The sequence below is a fragment of the Anolis sagrei genome, chromosome 1 (genome assembly GCF_037176765.1).
Source record: "Anolis sagrei isolate rAnoSag1 chromosome 1, rAnoSag1.mat, whole genome shotgun sequence".
NCBI lineage: Eukaryota > Metazoa > Chordata > Lepidosauria > Squamata > Dactyloidae > Anolis > Anolis sagrei.
The window spans coordinates 334307397-334331281 of record NC_090021.1 but is presented as its reverse complement, the minus strand read 5'-3'; the positions used below and the strand labels follow the sequence as shown (position 1 = coordinate 334331281).

Below are 23885 nucleotides of genomic sequence, written 5' to 3'. Positions count from 1 at the left end.
TATCCGACAAAGTATATCCTTTCTAGGCATTGTATAGTTCCTCCAATATGACTCTGCAGCAGGTTTGCACAACTTGTGGCCATCTAGATGTTTCGGACTTCAGCTCCCAGAATTCCTGTCCATTGCACAAGCTGGCAAAGGCTTCTGGGAGTTGGAGCCCCAAGCACCTGGAGGGCCACAGGTTGTGCAGACTGTGGTATTCATAGGTCAGAAGTCCTTCATTTCAATGAAGTTCACTGCTGTCCGTTGTTTTGTGTATCTATCCACACAAAGTCCAAGATTGCGTCTCTTGTAGATATTTACTATGAATGCAAAAATCCCAAAACATTTCTAGTCCTAAGCATCTTGGTTAAGGGATCGTCAACCTGTAATAGTTCCAGCAGTTCTGGATACAGGAGTTGAGTTGTACAAGAAGCAGAATTGTGGTTTTTAATGAAGTGGAGAAATACTACAATTTCTATAATTCCCCTTTTTAGACTGCAGAGATTGAAAATAGGTCATTATAGCTCAGGTATGAGCAAACTCTGGCCCTCCAGGGATTTTGGACTTCAACTCCCACAATTCCTAACAACCTCCTTTCCCCCCTCAGCCCCTTAAGCTAAAGTTGGAGTCCAAAACACTTGGAGCGCTGGAGTTTGCCCATACCTGTTATACCTGGAGGATTCTGGGAATGCCTTGTTGTTGTTGTTGTTGTTGGAATGCCTTCTTGTTGTTGTTGTTGTTGTTGATGATGATGATGATGCCATCGTTATCATTGCCATCAGTGAGCTTTGACTTATGGTGGCCCCATGAATGAGATACCTCTAATCACCTTGCAATCAGGTCTTGCAGACACAGGGCAACTGTGGCTTTCCTGATTCAGCATCTCCATCTTCAGCCCTCCGGGGTTTTGGACCTCAACTCCCACAATTCCTAATAGCCTCAGGCCCTTTTCCTTTCCCTCTTCAGCAGCTTAAGCTTAAGTTGGAGTCCAAAACACTTGGAGGGCTGGAGTTTGCCCATGCCTGTTATAGCTGGAGGATTCTGGAAATGCCTTGTTGTTGTTGTTGTTGTTGTTGTTGTTGTTGTTTTTGTTGTCATCATCACCATCAGTGATATTAGATTTATGGTGGCCCCATGAATGAGATACTTCCAATCACCTTACCATCAGCAACCATGCTCAGGTCTTGCAGAAACAGGGCAACTGTGGCTTTCCTGATTAAGCCTCTCCATCTGGAATGTGGTTTCCCTTGGTTCTTGAGGTCTACCATCCAAGCAATATTGCCTTTTCTTGTGCGTTGTCTTCTCCTGATATGGCTAAAGCAGGCATGGGCAAACTCTGGCCCTCCAGGGGTTTTGGACTTCAACTCTCACAATTCCTAACATCCTCAGGCCCCTTTCCTTTTCCCCCTCAGCCGCTTAAGCTTAAGTTGGAGGGCCGGAGTTTGCCCATGCCTGTTATAGCTGGAGGATTCTGAGAATGTCTTGTTCTTGTTCTTGTTCTTGTTCTTGTTCTTCTTGTTCTTCTCCTTCTCCTTCTCCTTCTCCTTCTCCTTCTCCTTCTCCTTCTCCTTCTCCTTCTCCTTCTCCTTCTCCTTCTCCTTCTTCTTCTTCTTCTTCTTCTTCTTGTTATGGTCATTGTCATCATTGCCATCAGTGAGCGTTGACTTATGGTGGCCCCATGAATGAGATACCTCTAATCACCTTGCTTTGGACTTCAACTCCCACAATTCCTAACAGCCTCAGTCCTCTTCCTTTTCTTTCCCCCTCAGCCGCTTAAGCTTAAGTTGGAGTCCAAGGAGGGCTGGAGGTTTCTTGTGCCTGTTATAGCTGATCGATTCTGGGAATGCGTTGTTGCTTCTGTCATTGTTGTCATTGCCATCACTGAGCTTTGACTTATGGTGGCCCCATGAATGAGATACCTCCAATCACCTTGCCATCAGCAACCCTGCTCAGGTCTTGCAGACACGGGGCAACTGTGACTTTCCTGATTGAGCCTCTCCATCTGAAATGTGGTTTCCCTTGGTTCTTGAGGTCTTCTACCATCCAAGCAATATTGCCTTTTCTAGTGAGTTGTCTTCTCCTGATATGGCTAAAGCAGGCATGGGCAAACTTTGGATCTTCAGGTGTTTTGGACTTCAACTCCCACCATTCCTAACAGCCTCAGGCCCCTTCCTTTCCCCCCTCAGCCGCTTAAGCGGCTGAGGGGGAAAAGGAAAGGGCCTGAGGCTATTAGGAATGGTGGGAGATGAAATCCAAAACACCTGAAGAGCCAAAGTTTGCCCATGCCTGTGCTAGTCTCGGTTTAGTCCTCTTGATTTCCAAGGAGAGTTCAGGCTTGATTTGCCTTTAATCTGTCTTTCTAGTCGTCCATAACACTCTTCTCTCGCACCACATTTCAAACGAGTTGATTTTCTTCCTTTCACCTTTCTTCTCTGTTTAGCTTTCGCAGCCATACGTCGCAACGGGAAATATAATTGCATGTACCTTCCTCAAAACGTTGATTGTTACAGTTAATTTGCTCTTCCTGGCTTGATCATGTCTTATTTAAACAGGCATTTGGTGCCTAATTGGCTGTGCAGATGGATTTCTTTAATGAGGCTTGTGTGCTGCAATTCTGTCTTCACCGTTCTGTGATTTTTTTTTACTCTTTCATTCTTGGTATTTTAATATGATAGCTAATTTAATGTTGTTGTTTAATCATCAGGTTTTGAGTTGTATCTTGTTCCAGCGTTGCTGCGATCCGTCTTGGGTCCCTGATCTAGAAAAAGCAGGAGTTATGGATTAAATAAAACCAATGAATTAACGAGAATGTTTTCTTTTCTGTCGTGGCAGAACTGCTTGAGAAGACGTGACGCAGGACTCTTAAACCAGCTGCAAGAACTGGACAAGCAGATCAGTGATTTGAGGCTGGATGTAGAGAAAACAGCAGATGAGCACCTTGAGACGGACAGCCGCCCCAGCTCAGGTGGGTGATTAATTGGGGTGAATATCCATGGTTCCTTTGAGATATAAAGGTAAAGGTTTCCCCTGACATTAAGTCCAGTCGTATCCAACTCTGAGGGTTGGTGCTCATCTCCATTTCTAAGCCGAAGAGTCGGCATTGCCCATAGACACCTCCAAGGTCATGTGGCCGGCATGACTGCATGGAGCACCATTACCTTCCCATTGGAGCGGTACCTATTGATCTACTCAGATTTGAACTGCTAGGTTGGCGGAAGCTGGGGCTAATGGTGGGAGCTCACCCTCAGTAAATTTGGCACAATTTGATTTTGTCATTTGGTACACAGAACTCTCATGACTAAAAGAAAATACTGGAAGGGTTTGGTGGGCATTGACCTTGAGTTTTGGAGTTGTAGCAACACCAGAAGCACTCCAAGTGGCCAGCTACTGGTCAAAGGACATTTAATCAACTACCAAACCCACAAATTTTGTATTTTGCCTGCTTGTTTGCTTTGTTCTGTTAGAAATGTAATATAAATAACTGGTTGCCCTGACACGGCAAATAAAAATAAATAGTTCACCTGCATCTAGAGAGCACTGTGGACTCAATGATAGATCTGGACCAAACTCGGCATAAATACTCAATATGCCCAAATGTGAACTCCGGTGGAGTTTGGGAAAAATAGACCTTGACATTTGGTAGTTGTAGTTGCTGGGATTTATAGTTAACTTACAATCAAAGAGCATTCTGAATGCCACCAATGATGCAATTGAACCAAACTTGGCACACAAAACTCCCAATAGAAAATATTGGAAGGGATTGGTGAGCATTGACCTTGAGTTTTGGAGTTGTAGTTCACCTACATCCAAAGACCACTCTGGACTCAAACAATGATGGATGTGGACCAAACTTGGCATGAATACTCAGTGTGCCCAAATGTGAACACTGGTGGAGTCTGGGGAAAATAGACCTTGACATTTGGAAGTTTAGTTGCTCAGATTTATAGTTTACCTACAATCAAAGAGCATTCTGAACCCCACCAACAATAGAATTGGGCCAAACTTCCTACACAGAACCCCCAATGACCAAGAGAAAATGGTGATGTTTCTGATGGTCTTTGGCGACCCCTCTGATACCCCCTCGTGACCCTCCTCCAGGGGTCCCGACCCCCAGGTTGAGAAACACTGTTCTAGAGGAATGTAAGGGATGTTAATCGATGATGCCATTGCTCTGTGTCTGGTTATAAGAGCACAGTCAGACTTTAGAAAAAAAATCTTCTCCATTCCCTGTCTCTGAAAGATATCCAGTGGGAATTTGCAGTAGCTCAATGATGAGTCTAAAGAGGACTTGAGAGGAAAGATACAGTACAGTTCGTCCTGCATTATATTTATGCTGTACTCTGTGTTACAGAGACTTGGCCATAGGGTGACATCAAGTCAAAGACATACACAGGTGTGATCAAACTTTACGTTTGTGTATATACTTTTTTGATCATGCTGGATGGAGGAATTAATCACCCCCATCTGACACATCTCCCATCCCATGTTGGGGTATAAACAAATATAATCATCATAATATTTCCAGCTAGATCATGGCAACAAGAATGACTGACAACTGGAAAATAGAGGGAGAAAACGTGGAGGCTGTGACAGACTTTGTATTTCTAGGTGCAAAGATTACTGCAGATGCAGACTGTGGCCAGGAAATCAGAAGACGCTTCCTTCTTGGGAGGAGAGCAATGTCCAATCTCGATAAAATAGTAAAGAGTAGAGACATCAGACTGGCAACAAAGATCCGCCTAGTCAAAGCCATGGTATTCCCTGTAGTCACCTACGGATGTGAGAGCTGGACCTTAGGGAAGGCTGAGCGAAGGAAGATAGATGTTTTTGAACTGTGGTGTTGGAGGAAAGTGCTGAGAGTGCCTTGGACTGCGAGAAGATCCAACCAGTCCATCCTCCAGGAAATAAAGCCCGACTGCTCACTGGAGGGAAGGATATTAGAGACAAAGTTGAAGTACTTTGGCCACATCATGAGGAGACAGGAAAGCCTAGAGAAGACAATTATGCTGGGGAAAGTGGAAGGTAAAAGGAAGAGGGGCCGACCAAGGGCAAGATGGATGGATGGCATCCTTGAAGTGACTGGACTGACCTTGAAGGAGTTGGGGGTGGTGACAGCCGATAGGGAGCTCTGGCGTGGACTGGTCCATGAGGTCATGAAGAGTCGGAGACGACTGAACGAATGAACAACAACAATATTTCCAGCTACCAGGCTGGAAATATTATGGTTACTCCTTCCTATACCCATTTATTGGTCAGGGACTTCTATAAATGGTTGGTGAGGAGGCTCGTATTCACTTGCAACAGCTGTGGTATGTTTGTATTCCTTCTTGAGAATGCTGTAGGATGTATTTCAGAGGAAGGAACTGGAAAATCCATCTCTGAGTATTCCTTGCCTAAGAAAAACTTGGGAAATGTATGGGGTTATCATAAGTCAACAGAAGACTTGAAGGCACCTGTATGTACACATAAATATATATATATATTGTCCTAACCCGATATAATATTAATGGATTCTCTTGCTGTTGCTTTAGGGTTTTATGAGCTGAGTGATGGCACTTCTGGGTCCCTCTCCAACTCCTCCAACTCTGTGTTCAGCGAGTGTTTGTCCAGCTGCCCCTCCAGCACCTGTTTCTGCAGCCCTTTGGATGCCTCCTTGAACAGCTCAGATGGACGCCCCAAGTCTGCAGGTAGGGCTGGAAATGGAGAGACTAATACAGAAATAGTTTAAGCGTTTGCCTGTTTTGGCCAGTCTGTGTGATATTTGAAAATGTTTATTCATTCATTTGTTCACTGAATCGTACAACTGTAGTGACGGAGGGAACCCAAGAGTCATCTAGCCTAACCCCTTGGGTCATTGCAGGAGCCCACCAGTTAAACCTGGGTATCCTGGCTTCCATCAAAAGATGGTATACATGGCTCTCCTCCACTTCACTTCATCCTTAACCGCAGTCTTGTTGGTCTGGTTCAGAAAAAGAGTCACTTAGTGGCTTTTCAAGGCTCTGTGAGGACTAGAACTTGGGCCTCCTAAGTCAAGCCCATCCTTCTATTTGTTACACTGCATTGGTTCTGCAATTCCTGATCAACCAAGTGTTGGTAATGTGTTTCTCAGCACTCTTTGGCTAACAGACAGTATGACGGATTAGTTATTGCAACCCAATAGCACTATGGTGGTAGGATTGGACATGCAATATCGGCACAGCAGGCCAGATTTGGGGTGTTGCAGTTCAAAACAAGTACCTTTTCCAGGCTCCATCTATCTTTGACAGCACACCAAAGGGAGTTCTGAAGACATAAGTCAAGGAGGTGTGACATAGGAACGCCAATCCCGCAATGAGGAGTATGGTTGAGGGATGCAAGAGGAAAAGCCAAAAGACTTCCATTAAGGACCAGGTTGTGGTGCAGCTGGTTGGGAGTCTGCTGCATTAAAATCACTACTGACTGAAAGGTCATGAGTTTGAAGCCAGCCCGGGTAGGAGTAAGCTCCCCACCATTTGTCTAGCTTGCTGTTGACCTTTGCAGCTCGAAAGACAGTTGCATCTGTCAAGTAGGAAATTTAGGTACCGCTTATGTGGGGGGCTACTATAACTAATTTATGATGCCATAAAACTCCCCAGAAGCGTGCAAAAGAATGAGGAAGTATTCCATTGGTGTCACAAGTGAATTGTGAAACGACAGCTCCCCTGGTGGCTGGAATTCAAAAAGCATACCCCCATGAAGCTGGAAGGTTAAATAGCCTCTGTGTGTCTGTTTATATATATATTGTGTAACTATGGCATTGAATGTTTGCCATGTATGTGTGCATTGTGATCTGTCCTGAGTCCCCTGGGGGGTGAGAAAGGTGGAATATAAATACTGTAAGTAAATAAATAAATAAATAAATAAATAAATAAATAATTGCTGCCCCCATCTCAAATGTCTTCCACCTGAGGCAGTTGCCTCACATTGCTAATTGGTAGGACCTGTCCTGATGAATCTTTGGAGCAAGGGTTGTGTGGGTTGGTGGAGACTGGTGACTTCCATTAATCAATTTTGAACTTTAAAGGAGCTATCCAGAGTGCTGAATTTGTTTGGACTAGGATAGGTCCTTGAATAGGTTCTTTAAAGTTTAGAGTTTCCCAATTTTAAAGTCAGTGGGGCACAGATTTACTGCCCCACGTTGGAAGCCAACAGCCCGGCACTTTCATCAGTTCTCAAAGTAGGCAACTTTCTCAGAGTTCTTCTCTACAGTGAGGCACGTTGCTCCTTATACTTGCATCATTCACTTGCTTGTCTCCAGGCCTTGAAGAAAAATGGATCTCCATCATTTTGTTATTTAGTCTTCATACTCTTGAAAGCCATTTAGAAAGACCCCCTTCAAAAGAACTGCATTTCTTTCCCATTTTTGCAGTGAAAAAAATGCCAAAGTGGGTAATTCTGGGAAATACACACACACACACACACACGTATCCCACTTTTCTCCTTAAATGGAACCCAAAGCGACTCATGGCATTTTAAAAACAATACAGAGCAAGCACACATAACAGTAACCTATAAGACTATGTTTACAATAAGACATAAATAAACACATTTATTTATTTATTTATTTATTTATTTATTTTATTTACAGCTTTTATATTCCGCCCGTCTCACCCCGCAGGGGACTCAGGGCGGATTACAGTGTACACATATATGGCAAACATTCAATGCTAATTTTTGACATACAAACATATACTGACATAGACAGAGGCTATTTAACTTTTTCTGGCCGCCAGGGGAGCTGTCGCTTTCATCTCCATCTGCGACACTGATGAAGCACTTCCACATTCCCCACATGCTTCCCCGCTGGAATGCTTTGCTGGAGTCTTCTTTATGGCCTCATAAATCAGTTAATTTAACCTCCCCACACTTTAAGGTGGTACCTTACTTTCCTACTTGACAGATGCAACTGTCTTTCGGGTTGCAAAGGTCGACAACAGGCTACACACAATTGGTTGGAAACCCACTCCAACCTGGGCTGGCTTCGAACTCATGACCTTTTGGTCAGAGTGATCTTAATGCAGCTGACACTCAGCCAACTGCACCACAATTATAATATATTTAATAATATACTTTATTTGTATTCTGCTCTCTCTCCCTGAGGGGACTTAAAGCTGATTACAGAATACATATATGGCAAATATTCAATGCCGTTATACAATTAACTAATAATAATAATAATAATAATAATAATAATAATAATAATAATAATCTTTATTTATATCCCACCACCATCATCTCCCCGCAGGACCTTGGGGCGGCTAACGTGAGGCCAAGCCCAACAATTATAATAAAACAAAATAAAATACATACAGCAGGTAATAAATCAAATAAAATACAAACAATAAAAAATAATTCAATAGGATGAACACAGGATATGAAATAAAATAAAAAATTAAGAACAAAGCATTGAGCAGAGTGGGCTGGGCCAAATGCAGGGATAAAATCATGCAACCCTGGGTGAGATAGGTAAATGGAATAGTATATCTGGTAGAAGACAGACAATAAACAGACAATACATAGACAGAGGCCAGGCTTCCTCCTTTTTCATTTCTGGCTGTGCTTGACTCAGCTATGGTGAGGTGGTGTTGTTCTATTTTTCCATGCCGAAGAGCCTGTTGTCCATGAACGCCTTTCTGATCGAATTGCCTGCATGTCTTCAGGGACGCTTTTTACATCCCTGCCACAGCAGTACTTATTTATCTTCTCACATTGTTGCTTTAGAACTGCTAAGTAAGTAGAAGCTAGAGCTGTGGGTGGGAGCTCACCCCAACCTGCAGCTTGAACTGCCAACCTTCTGGTTGGCAAGATTTTCTATAGCTGGCTGTTTAACTCACTGTGCTAACCGTGGTCCCAATGGGGACTTAACATAAAAGCATTAGCATATCATTTAAAATATACCGAGACTAGGACACGAAACAATGGCTTCAAACTACAAGAAAGAAGATTCCATCTGAACATTAGGAAGAACTTCCTGACTGTGAGAGCCGTTCAGCAGTGGAACTCTCTGCCCCTGAGTGTGGTGGAGGCTCCTTCTTTGGAAGCTTTTAAACAGAGGCTGGATGGCCATCTGTCGGGGGATTTGAATGCAATATTCCTGCTTCTTGGCAGAATGGGGTTGGACTGGATGGCCCATGAGGTTTCTTCCAACTCTTTGAGTCTATGATTCTATGATTCTATACCAATATGCAAACGTTAAAACAGGATTAAATATTAACAGTATTAAAAAATTCCCAGTTAAAAACCCTTAAAACATATTCAGAGTCAAAAACCACAGCATCTCGAATTGATCTTAGCTTTGTATTGCTTATAAAACATAGGTTTTGTACATAGTAAAGGTAAAAGTTTTCCCCTGACATGAAGTCCAGTCGTGTCTGACTCTGGGGGTTGGTGCTCATCTCCATTTCTAAGCCGAAGAGCCGGCATTGTCCGTAGACACCTCCAAGGTCATGTGGCCAGCATGACTGCATGGAGCGCTGTTACCTTCCTGCCGGAGTGGTACCTATTGCTCTACTCACATTTACAGGTTTTCGAACTGCTAGGTTGGCAGAAGCTGGGGCTAACAGTGGAAGCTCACGCCACTCCCCAGATTCGAACCTGCGACCTTTCGGTCAACCAGCTCAGCAGCTCAGCGGTTGAACCCACTCCGCTACCGGGGGTTCCTTGATTTTGTACATACTGTTGTTTATAATAGTGCTATTTTGCAACTAGAACCTTAATCCTTGGTCTTGTCAGTACCACTGAGCACTAATCCTGAGCAGGATCAGTAAGCATCATCTCTGTATCTCAGAGTTGATCTGGCTAAATACCAGATCCTATCTGATCTTGTAAATTGAGCAGGATCCGCCCTGGTTAGTATGTGGATGGGAAACTACTGATACATACCAGGTGCGGGAGGTTTTATTTCAGAGGAAGGAGCTGGCAAAACCACCTCTGAGGATTCCTTGCTTGAGAAAACACTATAAAATGCATGGGGTTGAAAAGGCATAGCCTATACAATGTGATGAGGCAGCAAAAACACCAATGGGATTTTGGCCTGCATCAATAGGATTTTAGTGTCTAGATCCAGGGAAGTCATGCTCCCCATGCTCTATTCTGCCTTGGTTAGACCACACCTGGAATATTGTGTCCAGTTCTGGGCACCACAATTGAAGAGAGATATTGACAAGCTGGAATGTGTCCAGGGGAGGGCAACTAAAATGATCAGGGGTCTGGAGAACAAGCCCCATGAGGAGCGGCTTAAAGAGCTGGGCATGTTTAGCCTGAAGAAGAGAAGGCTGAGACATGATAGCCATGTATAAATATGTGAGAGGAAGTCATAGGGAGGAGGGAGCAAGCTTGTTTTTTGTTGCCCTGGAGACTAGGATGTGGAACAATGGCTTCAAATGACAAGAAAGGAGATTCCATCTGAACATGAGGAAGAACTTCCTGACTGTGAGAGTAGTTCAGCAGTGGAACTCTGTGCCCCGGAGTGTGGTGGAGGCTCCTTCTTTGGAGGCTTTTAAATGGAGGCTGGATGGCCATCTGTCGGGGGTGTTTTGAATGTAATGTTCCTGTTTCTTGGCAGGGGGTTGGACTGGATGGCCCATGAGATCTCTTCAAACTCTAGGATTCTATGATACACATGGCCCATGAGCATTTTACTGTAGTGCTGCACTTTTCAACCAGTCACAACACAGAAAAGCATGGTAACTGCTCATGCTTCAGATGATCTCATGCATGTGGCCTGGTGGGAAAGCAGAACAACCGAACGACAACACTTCCTTCCCTGCTCTTCTCTATTCCCATGCTTCAAATTAGATGGGTGTGTTGCAGAAACCTCTGCTAGGAATGCTAAAAGAAAGCCTTGCCAAAACCCAACTGAACTTCCAGTCTTAAGCTTTTAATTTTTATGTGAACATTAGCAAAACACAGAACAATGGTGCTCAGATAAGAGGAAGAAGGGTAGTTTCAATTCCAGTGGGGTGTGGTGGAACAGTGCCCCAGTTTTGAGATTCAGAAGTTTGGAGAAGGGAGATCTTGGTCAACAGTCATGGAAATCAGAGTTTGCTGGAAACTGTGTCCTTGAGTCATCCTCTCCTTGGGATTTTATTTATCTTTGTTCACTTTTTAAAAGGATGAAAAATATAGAATGTGAAATTTTAGTTTGGCTCTAAGAAGCTTATTTGGGCCATAATTTACTAAGGAAGTCATGATTGTGTGATTTAAAGCTACACATTCTTTACATTTTAATTCTAATTTAAATAGAAAAACACAAAGAAATGTATTTATTTATGTATTTGTTTACCATATTTATATACCGTCCCTCTCAGCACAGAGGTGACTTGGAGTGGTTCACAGATTGGCAACAATTCAATGTCTCAACAATTATAATAAGTAAAAAAATCATAAAATTATGCTAATCATAGAATCAAAGAGTTGGAAGAGACCTCATGGGCCATCCAGTCCAACCCCATTCTGCCAAGAAGCAGGAATATTGCATTCAAATCACCCCTGACAGATGGCCATCCAGCCTCTGTTTAAAAGCTTCCAAAGAAGGAGCCTCCACCACACTCCGGGGCAGAGAGTTCCACTGCTGAACGGCTCTCACAGTCAGGAAGTTCTTCCTCATGTTCAGATGGAATCTCCTCTCTTGTAGTTTGAAGCCATTGTTCCGCGTCCTAGTCTCTAGGGCAGCAGAAAACAAGCTTGCTCCCTCCTCTCTAAAAACAATAGCATGATATAAAAATATAAAAAACCGTACATAGTCTTAAAACATTATTGTGAGTGTCTCCATATCAAGTCATTATTCCATTGCGTTATCAAGTAGTTCCCTAATTTTGTATAGCTATGCTGTATTTGGGAAGGCCTGCTCAAAAAGCCAGGTTTTCACCTTTTTTCAAAAACAAGTATTCTTATATATACACAAACAACATTTACATAACTGACGTCACAGTTTCTCTCACCATCTTATACCTCTAACTAAACATAAATCTAAAGTACAAACATCAATCCATTTTAAGATAGGATTTTCTGCTTCTCTGCTTCTATTTTACTGTAGAAGAGGAAACAACCAGGCACATCTTAACACCTCTCAACAAATGATTTTCCAGGCTCAGGCAGGCCTTCAAATGCTAATGAAGGTGGTCAGATGAAACATTCACACCTAGCTCCAGCAGAGAAGAGCTCTTTGCCCCACCCCAGCCATTCCACAGATATATAAACCCATTGTCTTATTTCCAACAGACCTCACTACCTCTGAGGATGCTTGCCATAGATGCAGGCGAAACGTCAGGAGAAATGCCTCTAGAACATGGCTCTACAGCCCGAAAAAACCTACAAGAACCTATTTTTCTATAGTTTACCAATTTGTCTCCCCCCTTATATATAACAAATCGTTTACTTTGCTTGTTTTTACATTAGCAAATGAATATACCAACAGTTAATATGTCTGAGTACACATTAATATCCTACATGTCCACTCATTTAGGGAATGCATTATTTATTTATTTACAACATTTTATACTCCCCCGTTTCTCACCCCAAAGGGGACTCAGGGCAGCTTACATCATTGGCATTATTTCATGCCCAAACAACAATAACAATTAAAAGCAATTAAACAACAATTTAAAACAACAGTAAAATGACACATGTAAACATTAGGTGACTAATGCATATGTCACCACTAACCAGACAGCAGCCAATGCAAACAACAAGAGTCTGTTCTCCTGTTAACTGGGAAGCAACCAGCTGATGTTTCTACATCTCTCATGAAAGTGGTCTCTAATGCAAGAGGGAACAGAGATACAGCTTTTGGCTGACACACTAGGTATTTTTCACGGAATATCAATTGGCTGCTTCTTGACTGAGAGAGGAACAGATGGTGGTCACTTGCAGCAGCTGCTGCCTAGTAAATAGGGAGTTGAGCTGGGAGACACTATGTAGTTGTGTAATTGCGGTGGTCTGCCTTAATGATTTTCAGATGTGTTTCTTCAAGCTATTTATCTATTGTATTGAGTTGTTGGGCTTGGCCTTATGTAAGCCACCCCGAGTCCCCATTGGGGAGATGGTGGCGGGATACAAATAATGTTTGTTTATTATTATTATTGTTATTATTATTATTATTACTTATTTTTCTTCCTGTTGAATTTCAGATCTCATAGGCTGGCTGGAATGTAACAAGGGAAGCCAACATGAAGACCAGTCTACGGGGATGGCTTCTCCTTCTACGCCACACTCCAATTCCTTGGATGTGATTGCTGATGTGCATCCAAAATATCAGTGTGATCTGGTGTCCAAAAATGGGAATGATGTATACCGCTACCCCAGTCCCCTACACGCAGTTGCTGTTCAGAGTCCGATGTTTCTTCTGCCGGTGGTCGGCAGCCCCTTGAGAGAAGAGGAAGAGAGACCTGATGGCAACATCATCGATGTTGATGCCGGAGCTGAACTTGATTCAGCCAAACCAGGTGCTCCGTGTCCCCCACACATCCCTCATTCTGCATCGTGTCCCACCGCCAGCCGCAAAATGGACAGCTACATCTTGAGCCTTGTGCAGAAACGCATCCCTTCGGTGAGGACTAACAAACCAAGAACCAACCTGAACGCAGACCCCACTAAAGGGATTTTGAGACATGGAAGCATGTGCCTTCGTCAGGTGACGGGCACAACCCTCCACAATGCTACAACTCTTAAGAATGTGGGTCAGGTATTTCTTCCTTCTGGTGGAACTCCCACAACTATTGAAAATGGTGCCTTCTCTCCCTCAAAGCAGCATTCAAAAGAAACGGAGCATCAGGAGACCAAAAAGGTGCCCCCCACAAATGCTAACAATGAACCTCAAAGCAAACCTCCGACAAGGAATGTCAAATCCCAAGAGGTGGCACGGTGTCCGGTAGTCGGCAAGGGGGACATGGGCAAGGAAAGTGGCCAGTCCTTTGTGGCATGTCCTAAGGAAAGCCCTTGCCGGCATGAGACACTTCTGAAGGACAGTAAACCGACCCATGTTCCCAAAAAGATACTGTTCAAAAACAGTGGGGTACAAGTAACTTGCTCCATTCCTATGACACAGGAAACTAGGCTTCCCTTGGATTTCAAGAGCGAAGGGTCATCTTCTCAGAGCCTGGAGGAGGCTGCGCTGGTGAATGGCCAGTATGTACCAACCGAGCCCCAAACGTTGAGACTTCACAAGGGCACCAGGAGTGTCAAAATCCTCAAGAGCTCTATGGCCAAACACAGGTCCCATCTGGTCACCGTGATGGAAAATGGGCCACTGGTTGCTCGTGAGAAAGGCAAATCCATGAGCAAAAAGTGCCGGTTCCCTGATGACTCGGATACAACTAGGAAGCCGAAGAAGGCCACCGTGAGAGGGAAGAAGAGCAACCATCTTCTGCCAGAGACCAGCCTTCTCAACCGTCCACCGGGTGTGTTGAAATCTGGATTGAGGCCCCATGGCCATGGCCGAGAACCTGTAGTAGCCAAACCCAAGCATAAGCGGGCCGATTATCGCCGCTGGAAACTGTCAGCTGAGGTGTCGTACGAGGAAGCCCTTCGGAGGGCCAGGAGGAACCGGAGAGAAGCAGCTGGGGTTTATGCGCAGGTCCCCCATCCTTATGCCAGTCCCTATGCCTACGTGGCCAGCGACTCGGAATATTCGGCAGAGTGCGAATCCCTTTTCCATTCCACAGTTGTGGATACCAGCGAGGATGAAAGGAGCAACTATACAACCAATTGTTTTGGGGACAGTGAGTCCAGCTTGAGCGGGGTGGAGTTTGTTGGCGAAAGCACGACGACCAGTGACTCGGACGAGAGCGGAGGCCTCATCTGGTCCCAGTTCGTCCAGACTCTTCCCATCCAGGCAGTTGCCACGGCTTCGGAGCTCCATGAAAACGCAGCCAAGGCTTTCGTTAAGATTAAAGCCTCGCATAACCTTAAGAAAAAAATCCTCCGCTTTCGATCTGGCTCGCTCAAACTGATGACTACTGTCTGAATTTCTATAGCTCATTGAGAGTAACATTAAGTATTTTAATAATGATAAGGATAACACACCTGCCTGCAGAAGGGACTTGGGTTTGTGTATGTGCCTCCAGTGGGTGTGTATATATGTGCGTGCTATGCACCAGGCTTTTGTGGAGCCTTGGGTGCTTTTGTTTAGTATGCAGAAGGCACAAAACTAATGCTGTCCCTTTTACTCGTTCAAATGAAGTGTCCCCTAATACACAAAAGGTGGGATGTACAAATGGAGAAGTCAGTTACGGTGGTGTAACCTATTCAGGTGGTCCATGGAAGCAGTATTGGTATTTATGTATGTGTGTATGTGCATGTAAAGCTTGTCCGGAGGACATAAATGCCAAATCCTATTGAATCTGGGAAGCTACGTATGGTCGGATCTGGTTAGTACTTGGTTGGCAAACCACCAACAAATACCAGACTATATTTTAGAGGAAGGAACTGGTAAACTCAGAGGAGCTCTTATCTATGAAAAATCCATGGGGTTACCATAAGTCAACAGGTAAATTGAAGGCATGTATTTCACTTCAATAGGGTTTGCATTATTTCTGATTTTGCATGCCCATATTCTCTGGGGATACTGGTTAAAAAACACCAAATTGCAGACATAGTAGAAAACTGATGGGAGGGTTAACCCTTTGCTTCTGCACTATATTTCCATTGAAAATTACCCTCACTGTTAATTCCTATCATGCTTGAAATGAAAGGTGCTGTTGCAAAAAATGTCTCACTTACCAACTGTCTTGATTTGGCAGGGGCAGTCTGAATTAATCTTCTGTCATCCCAGATTTGCAGATGCTTTTAGAATGTCCCAATTTCTCTCTCCGCCTCCTGCTTTCTCTCTTTGCCCTCAGTTTACTTCAGTTGCTGCAAACTGAGTTCAGAATCTAAATGTAATTTGCACTGAGTTAACCCAATTCAACTAAAGTGGTTGGTCCTCCAGGTGTTTTGGACTTCAACTCCCAGAAATCCCAGCCAGCTTACCAGCTGTTAGAAATCATGGAGCTCAAGTCCAAAACCCCTGGAGGACCAAAAGTTGGGAACCACTGATAAAAGTAGCTTGCATTCAACTAGAGAGGAGGGAGAGGTGAAATATTGTGTTTCCCAAGAGACTCAGGCAAAAGCTAACTTTCCCATCTTTTCTCATTGGTAACTTGTCATCTTGACCACTCTGATGATGATAGGCTACACGTGCCCCAGTTTTCATCTGTGAAATCTTGGAAAGGATTCATGTCAGCTTCTCATCCCTGGCAAATAGCAGCTGGGGAAGATGACAAACAGAGACTGTTTGGGTAGGAACATGGTATTTTGAGGCTTGCTCTTCAAACCCCATTTGCTGTATTCCCAAGGCTGAGTAGTACTTCTCCCAACCACGGAAGTTGGAAAGGGATGCATTTTTGAAAGAAAATAATGCAATGGCATAATGCATAGTTTGATCCTAGAGGTCACCTAAGAATATGGAGAAGGATCCTGACATTTCTACGTAGGGGTATCACTGCAATGTTGGAGACAAAATGAGGCCAATTCCACCTCAAGAGTTACCAGGGTGAAAACTGGAGAAGCCTCCTGTGTCTGTGTTGGTTATTTGGAAGCTGGAATTTCTGTGTGCAAAGGCAGGTTAACAATTGAAGAGTAAGAAAACAAAAATAGCAGGTGGTTTACATAACTTGAGACCAGATGATGAAGGCATTGTAGTAGTTCAAGGTTTTTCATGTCTTGGCTCAGTCATTAATCCGAATGGAAGCTGAAGTTAAGAAATGGGAAGGCAAGGAGTGTGCATCTGGAAAGAAGTCATCAAAATGTTGAAATGCAATGATATATCACTGAATGTTAAAGTTGAGATTGTCCATACCATTATAGTTCTGATTTCTGAGGGTGGTTGGGAAAGCTAGACAGTGAATAAAGCTGATAGGAAGAAAAGCAATTCATTTGAAAAGGTCTGGAGAAAAGTTCTGTCAAAAAGATGAGTAGATGGGTCCTAGGACAAAGTCTGAAGCCTCCCTGGAGGCCAGGATGACTACACCGTCATAATTTAGCCATATTATGAAAAGAGAGAGGACTGAATAGAAAAGGTAATGATGTTTGGTAAGGGAGAAGGCTGTTGCAAAAGAGGAAAGCCATTTTTCAGGTGGATAGGCTAAATAAGGCATGGACAAACTTTGGCCCTCCACGTGTTTTGGACTTCAACTCCCACAATTCTTAACAGCCTCAGGTTCTTTCCAAAACACATGGAGAGCTGAAGTTTGCCTGTGCCTAGGCGAAATCAAGGAAGCCATTGCCTGAGTTTGTAAGACCGGAGCTGGACTGTTGAGGTTAGGTTGATTTGGAGGTCTCTCATTCATAGAATTGCTGTATGTTGAAGTATTGTTAGTAAATAGAAAAGGTGCAGGATGACTCTTCCATTTCCAATTTGGTTACCTTCTTTGCCCTCTCAGCAGGAATTTCCCCTGATGACATTTTCCATCATTTCCATGATTTTGAGCATTGCAGTGCTGTAATGGGGTATGGCATCAGGCCTGCAATAAAAGCCTTTGTAGTAAGAATCCAACTTATAGCCTCCTCCTTGCACTGCTACCAGGATCTTTGAGGGGACTCCTAAGCTTGTGCATTTGGAGTGCTAGTAAGCCCATGCCCCTACATCTGTGCCCCTTCAGCAGTAACTTACAACTTCACGTAAACATCTAGCAATACTGTTTTAAGTAGTCAAAGAAATGGTACCAGCACAATTATGAAGGAGATACAATGTGAGATTTCTAGATATGAGTATTTTCACTATTTCACCCTTTTGGGATTGAAGGAAAGTTTTAATTGGGCAGAATGCTTATTGAAGGGCAGAATTGTTGGCATTGTTTTATCTACACCAATGTGCTTCTAGTTCAGGCATGGGCAAACTTTGGCCCTCCAGGTGTTTTGGACTTCAACTCCCACAATTCCTAACAGCCAGTAGGCTGTTAGGAATTGTGGGAGTTGAAGTCCAAAACACCTGGAGGGCCCAAGTTGGCCCGCAGATACGGAGACCCGCGAATACTGAGAACCTGTGGATACCAGGTCCCATAATTATCCATAGTCATGGGACCTGGCATCCATGGCTCTCGGTATCCATGGGCCTTCATATCCACGGTTCCTGGACCTTCATGTCCTCAGACTCACCAGCTGCCTCCGTAGAGAAGGATGTTCTCCTCCAAGAACTGCCCATGCCTATTCTAGTTCATCCCAGAACATGCCAGAAGGAAAACTGGCTTTGCAAAGACATGGGTGTAAACTGAGTCAACATCTGTATTGGTTGCATGTGACGTATCAGGGGCAGGAAACACACCAGCTCTCTCCTAGTTTACAAAAACATTTGTGATTGGTAGCTTGAAGATGATTTTCGCCACTGGGCAAGAATCTATGCCTGGGAAAGACAATAGAAATATAACCAAATGCCTTGCTCTATGCAGAACCCTTCCTTGGTTTCTGGTGCTATTCTTCTCCAGAGATGCACTAATATGCCAAAATGAAGTTCTCTGGTCACCATCCTTTGGTGAGTATGCAGTAGCTGATGCGCACACATTTCCCAGCTGAAATGAAACAAGGTGCTTCTTGTACATAGAATGCTGTTCTGTTTGTGTTTTGAAAGCAAAAAAAGATGCACGTGTTTAAAACCCTTGAAGTGCTCAAACAACATCACTTGAACCTCAGATTTTTGTGTCAACATTAGTGCCTTTAAAGCGGCAAAGCAAAGGCCGCTGGGCTAGTTTTTATCCAAGGGCTGCCAGGTTTGAACGGTCACCGCTTTTGAAAATATAGAAACAGAAGACCTCTGGGCAAGATTCTTTTTTGTATGAATTTGGGTTAAAGAATATCTGAGCATTCTGTTGAGTGTTTACTTTGGTTTTGACAGACCCTTTGTTTCTATAGGACATTCAGAGAGGCAGAAATAAGTCATTTTAATACAGAGAGATGAAAAGATCAGTGGGCTTGATGGAATGGGGTGGAATTATAATAACCACCCCATATTTTTCATCAGCAGGTAAATATTTTCAGAATTTTGTAAGAATTAAAGAAGTCATCAGGCAGTGTCTCTGGATAGTAACAGCTTTCCAAAGATTCAGTTTTAAACTATTCTTTTATATCATCTACTCAAGGCATGGACAAGCTTTGGACCTCCAGGTTGTTGGGCTGGGCCCATAACCCATTGTTCTAAATCAGAGCTGTTAGGCTCAAAATAACACTCACTTGGGGTGATTCCCCAGTAATATAGCAGAGTGCCAGAAGCACAGTTCACAACCAGCAGATATTTACGCGTGGTGAGCCAGGATAAGCTTCCATTCAAGAGGATGGATCAGAGTTGCATAATAACAACTTTAGGTTCCAAAAATATATATTTATTGAAGTAAAAAAGAAATCCATTCTAGATAGAAAAGGGTCTTGGAGCTAACTAGCTTACTAAAGCTATCTTCTAAGGAAGGTAAAAGGATAAAAATTGTAGAAGTATTCATGCAGCTACATTTTTGTCTGGAGAAAGACAAAATGCGTCCTCACTCAAAGGAAGACAAAGGCAGAAGGAGAAAGACAAAAAGGGAGAAAAAATCACATGGCCAAACCCAAGGCAATAAAAATACCTTTAAAGAGGAAGTTACCTCATCGCTCACAGAGATTACATTGCTTCATCTTCAAAGTGGGGTGGAGATAGTGGCAAGAGAAGAAGAGTGAAGGCAGAACCCTTTCTGGGATAACCATACATAGGAATCCCTCACTCTAATCCTATCTAGTCTAGCTACTCATTGAGAACTGGAGACTTGGCAGTCAGGGAGAAGGCATTTTCAAATTTGCAGACAACACCAAATTGGGAGGGATAGCCAAAACTCCAGAAGAAGGAGCAGAATTCAAAATGATCTTCACAAATAGGAGAGATGGGCCAAAACTAACAAAATGAAGTTCAACAGTGACAAATGCAAGATACTCCATTTAGGCAGAAAAAATGAAATGCAAAGATACAGAATGGGGGACGTGCCTGGCTCGAGAGCAGTACGTGTGAAAATGATCTTGGAGTCCTCGTGGACAACAAGTTAAACATGAGCCAACAATGTGATGAGGCGGCAAAAAAGCCAATGGGATTTTGGCCTGCATCAACAGGAGCCTAGTGTCTAGATCCAGGAAAGTGATGCTACCCATCTATTCTGCCTTGGTTAGACCACACCTGGAATGTTGTGTTCAATTCTGGGCACCACAGTTGAAGAGAGATATTGACAAGCTGGAAAGTGTCCAGAGGAGGGCGACAAAAATGATCAATTCAAACAGGCTGGATGGCCATCTGTCGGGAGTGCTTTGAATGCAATTTTCCTGCTTCTTAGCAGAATGGGGTTGGACTGGATGGCCCACGAGGTCTCTTCCAACTCTATGAGTCTATGATTCTGGGGATTAAACCCATCACAGGTTAAGTGGCTGAGGGGGAAAAGGAAGGGGCCTGAGGTTGTTAGGAATTCTGGGAGTTGAAGTCCAAAACACCTGGAGGGCCCAAGTTGGTCCATGCCTGATCTAATCCATGATCCAAATCCTGACCTTTGGAGGACTTTTTAAAATTTTGAATGTCACATGTTCGATCTCAAATCTTCATATTTTTGAAAGTTTGAAGAAATGCTTTGAAAGCCAATGTCAGTCACAGAACGTTGAGTGCCAAATGTTTGAAACTTTGCTTTGAGGTACTATTTGCCAAACTGTATGCATCCATATTGGGAAATGTTTTGGTGTTATGGAAACATGTTCATATTTATTGTCCTTTATGCAAATTTGTACAGTGGGAGAGAACATTACTCTTGGATTCTCTGAGTCTTTTGGTGCATTTCTAAAAGCAACATCTGGTAGAAGTTGACCACAGATCAGAATGGGCAAACTTGGGCCCTCCAGGTGTTTTGAACTTCAACTCCCACCATTCCTAACAGCCTACCGGCTGTTAGGAATGGTGGGAGTTGAAGTCCAAAACACCTGGAGTGCCCAACTTTGCTCATGGCCGCCATAGATCATGCTGGAAGACCTATAGATTTCTAGAGAGATGTTTTCTCACCTTACATAGCATGTTTTAATTTGCCATTTTTCACTTTCATGTGGATCCGGTGCCATTAAACCTAATGAATGTGGAGGGATGGCTGTATATGATCCCTATGATGTGATGAGAACTAAACCATGGCAATATCCTTCAGTGGTGCAGTGTCAAGAAAAAAATAGCTCTGTGCCTTAAACTCAGACTGACAAAAGCTTGTAAAATATCAATGTGTCTCCTTCTTTCCCTTATGTGCAGTCCAGATGGAACATAGAAATAAATGCAAATGTGCATCATTTCCCTCTCGAATTTGGAAACGGTTTTGTTGGAACCATGTTTATGAAGCTCCTTGGATAGTTCTGTTAAAGTTCAGACTAAAACCCAGACTAGTTTCATAGACCAAAGAACATGGGCGCTAGCAGTCCTTGAATATTATTAAGAGGGAGAAAAAGTACTCGCTATTCACTTTCTCTACTTCAGGCATAACTCTGAACCTTCATGTTACATAGTGGACAAGGTATGACTCCACTTTCACTGCCTTGTCTTCATCCAATGAAATCATGGGATTTCTAGTTTTGTCAGACAGAAAATTCTAAATAGCTCTTATTGAAATGACAAATTCCACAACTGCATTCAAATGAACCGTTGCAGTTAAATTATTACAGCTCTAGAGCGGATTAAACTGCTGAGATGCTGAACTTGCTGCCCGAAAGGTCGGCAGTTCAAATCTGAGGAGCGGGGTGAGCTCCCACTGTTAGCCCCAGCTTCTGCCAACCTAGCAGTTCAAAAGCATGCAAATGTGAGTACATCAATAGGTACTGCTTCTGCAGGAAGGTAATGGGGCTCCATGCAGTCATGCTGGCCACATGACCTTGGAGGAGTCTATGGACAACGCCGGCTCTTCGGCTTAGAAATTGAGATGAGCACCAACCCCCAGTCGGACACAACTAGACTTAATGTCAAGAGGAAACCTTTATCTTTGTGCTGAAGAACCTCTTGGCTATGGTCCACCTTACTCCTAAACATAATGCCGCTTTCCAAATATTGTAATTTTTGCTCACAGTAGTCACTCCATTCCCCAGATACTACAGCTCCTGCTGTCAGCCACAGCTTCTGCCAACCTAGCAGTTCAAAAACATGCAAATGTGAGTACATCAATAGGTACTGCTTCTGCAGGAAGTTAATGGGACTCCATGTAGCAACATGACCTTGGAGGAGTCTATGGGCAATGCCGACTCTTCGGCTTAGAAATTGAGATGTACACCAACCCGAGAGTTGGACACAACTAGAGTTAATGTCAAGGGGAAACTGAAGAATCTCTTGACTATGGTCCACCTTACTCCCCTTCTAAACATAATGCCCCTTTCCAAATATTGTATTTTTTGCTCACAGTAAAGCCACTCCAACTCCCAGATACTACATCATCTCCAATTCTACAATATCCTGGCAACCAGAACTGTACAGAGTATCCCAAGTGTTGAAATGCCAGGGTCATTTTCTGACAACTTTCCTCCTTTTGGACTCTGGGCAAAACACAAAAGGTTTTTGGATTCTATTGTGTAATATATGTTTCCTTGAAATCCACGCAAATATGCATGTTAAGAGCATGAGCGTTGACTGTGTTAATATTTCTGTCGGTGTCCAATACTTCTACATCATAAGCAGCTGTGTTTTATATCTATATATAAATCATATCGCTTTGTAAATTTAATATAATGCAACAATATGCTGTAATAAACACTTGTCTTTTAATCTGGAATCATGTGTCATCTGTAGCCCCCAACGGCTTTTGGGAACAAAGGACCTACCTTGATGGGTTGGACAGAGCAATTCGTATAGACCAGGCATGGGCAAACTTGGGCCCTTCCCTCCAGGTGTTTTGGACTTCAACCCCCACAATTCCTAACAGCCTACCGGCTGTTAGGAATTGTGGGAGTTGAAGTCCATAACACCTGGAGGGAGGGCCCAAATTTGCCCATGCCTGGTCTATAGACTAAGAGCAAGGCTCATCCTCTAATGTCATACTCTAATGCCTTCCACTTTTATGGATTTGATTACAATGTTCTCTCCAGGACTTTAGGTTCTTCTGTCCCACTCTGTGGTCAGCTTCTATCCCAAACTTCACTGAATATGGAGGGCTGACTATTGCTGCTGCTGCTACTACTACTAGTTATTATTGTGAACCTTCAGGTTGTTTCAAATGTGCAGCAACTCTTAAGACAAACCTATCATGAGGTTTTCTTGGCAAGATTTGTTGCCATTGCCTTTCTCCAAGGCTGAGAGTATGTGGCTTGCCCAAGGTCACTCTCTAAGTTTCCATGATTGAGTTGAGATTCAAAGCCTAGTCTCCAGAGTGATCCAACATTCAGACCATATTTGGTAGCTGTGAGTTTTTGGGGGCGTATGGCCATGTTCCAATAGCATTCTCTAGAACAGCGTTTCTCAACCTGGGGGTCAGGACCCCTGAGGGGGCCGTGAGGAGGTTCCAGAGGGGTCACCAAAGACCATCAGAAAAGACAGTATTTTCTGTTAGTCATGGATGTTCTGTATGGGAAGTCTGGCCCAATTCTATCATTGGTGGTGTTCAGAATGCTCTTTGATTGTAGGTGAATTATAAATCCCAGCAACTACAACTCCCAAACATCAAGGTCTCTTTCCCCCAAACTCCACCAGTGTTCACATGTGGTCATAATGAGTATCCGTGCCAAGTTTGGTCCAGATCTCTAGACGTAGGTGAACTACAACTCCAAGAGTCAAGGTCAATGCCCACCAAACACTTCCAGTTTTTTGTGTTGGTCATGGGAGTTCTGTGTGCCAAGTTTGGTTCAATTCCATCATTGGTGGAGTTCAGAGTGCTCTTTGATTGAAGATTAACTAT

General features: G+C 43.5%; 1 protein-coding gene across 1 annotated transcript in view; it reads left to right on the top strand.

Annotated features, from left to right (window-relative positions):
- The window catches only part of DACT1 (dishevelled binding antagonist of beta catenin 1), a 36967-nt gene extending 16714 nt beyond the window's left edge, over positions 1-20253 (top strand). Inside the window, exons 2-4 of the mRNA XM_060753845.2 lie at positions 2815-2947; positions 5514-5669; positions 13131-20253. Coding sequence (XP_060609828.2) covers positions 2815-2947; positions 5514-5669; positions 13131-14965 — 2124 coding nt within the window. The 3' untranslated portion in view covers positions 14966-20253. The remainder of the gene's footprint in view (positions 1-2814; positions 2948-5513; positions 5670-13130) is intronic.
- Positions 20254-23885: the final 3632 nt, after the last annotated feature.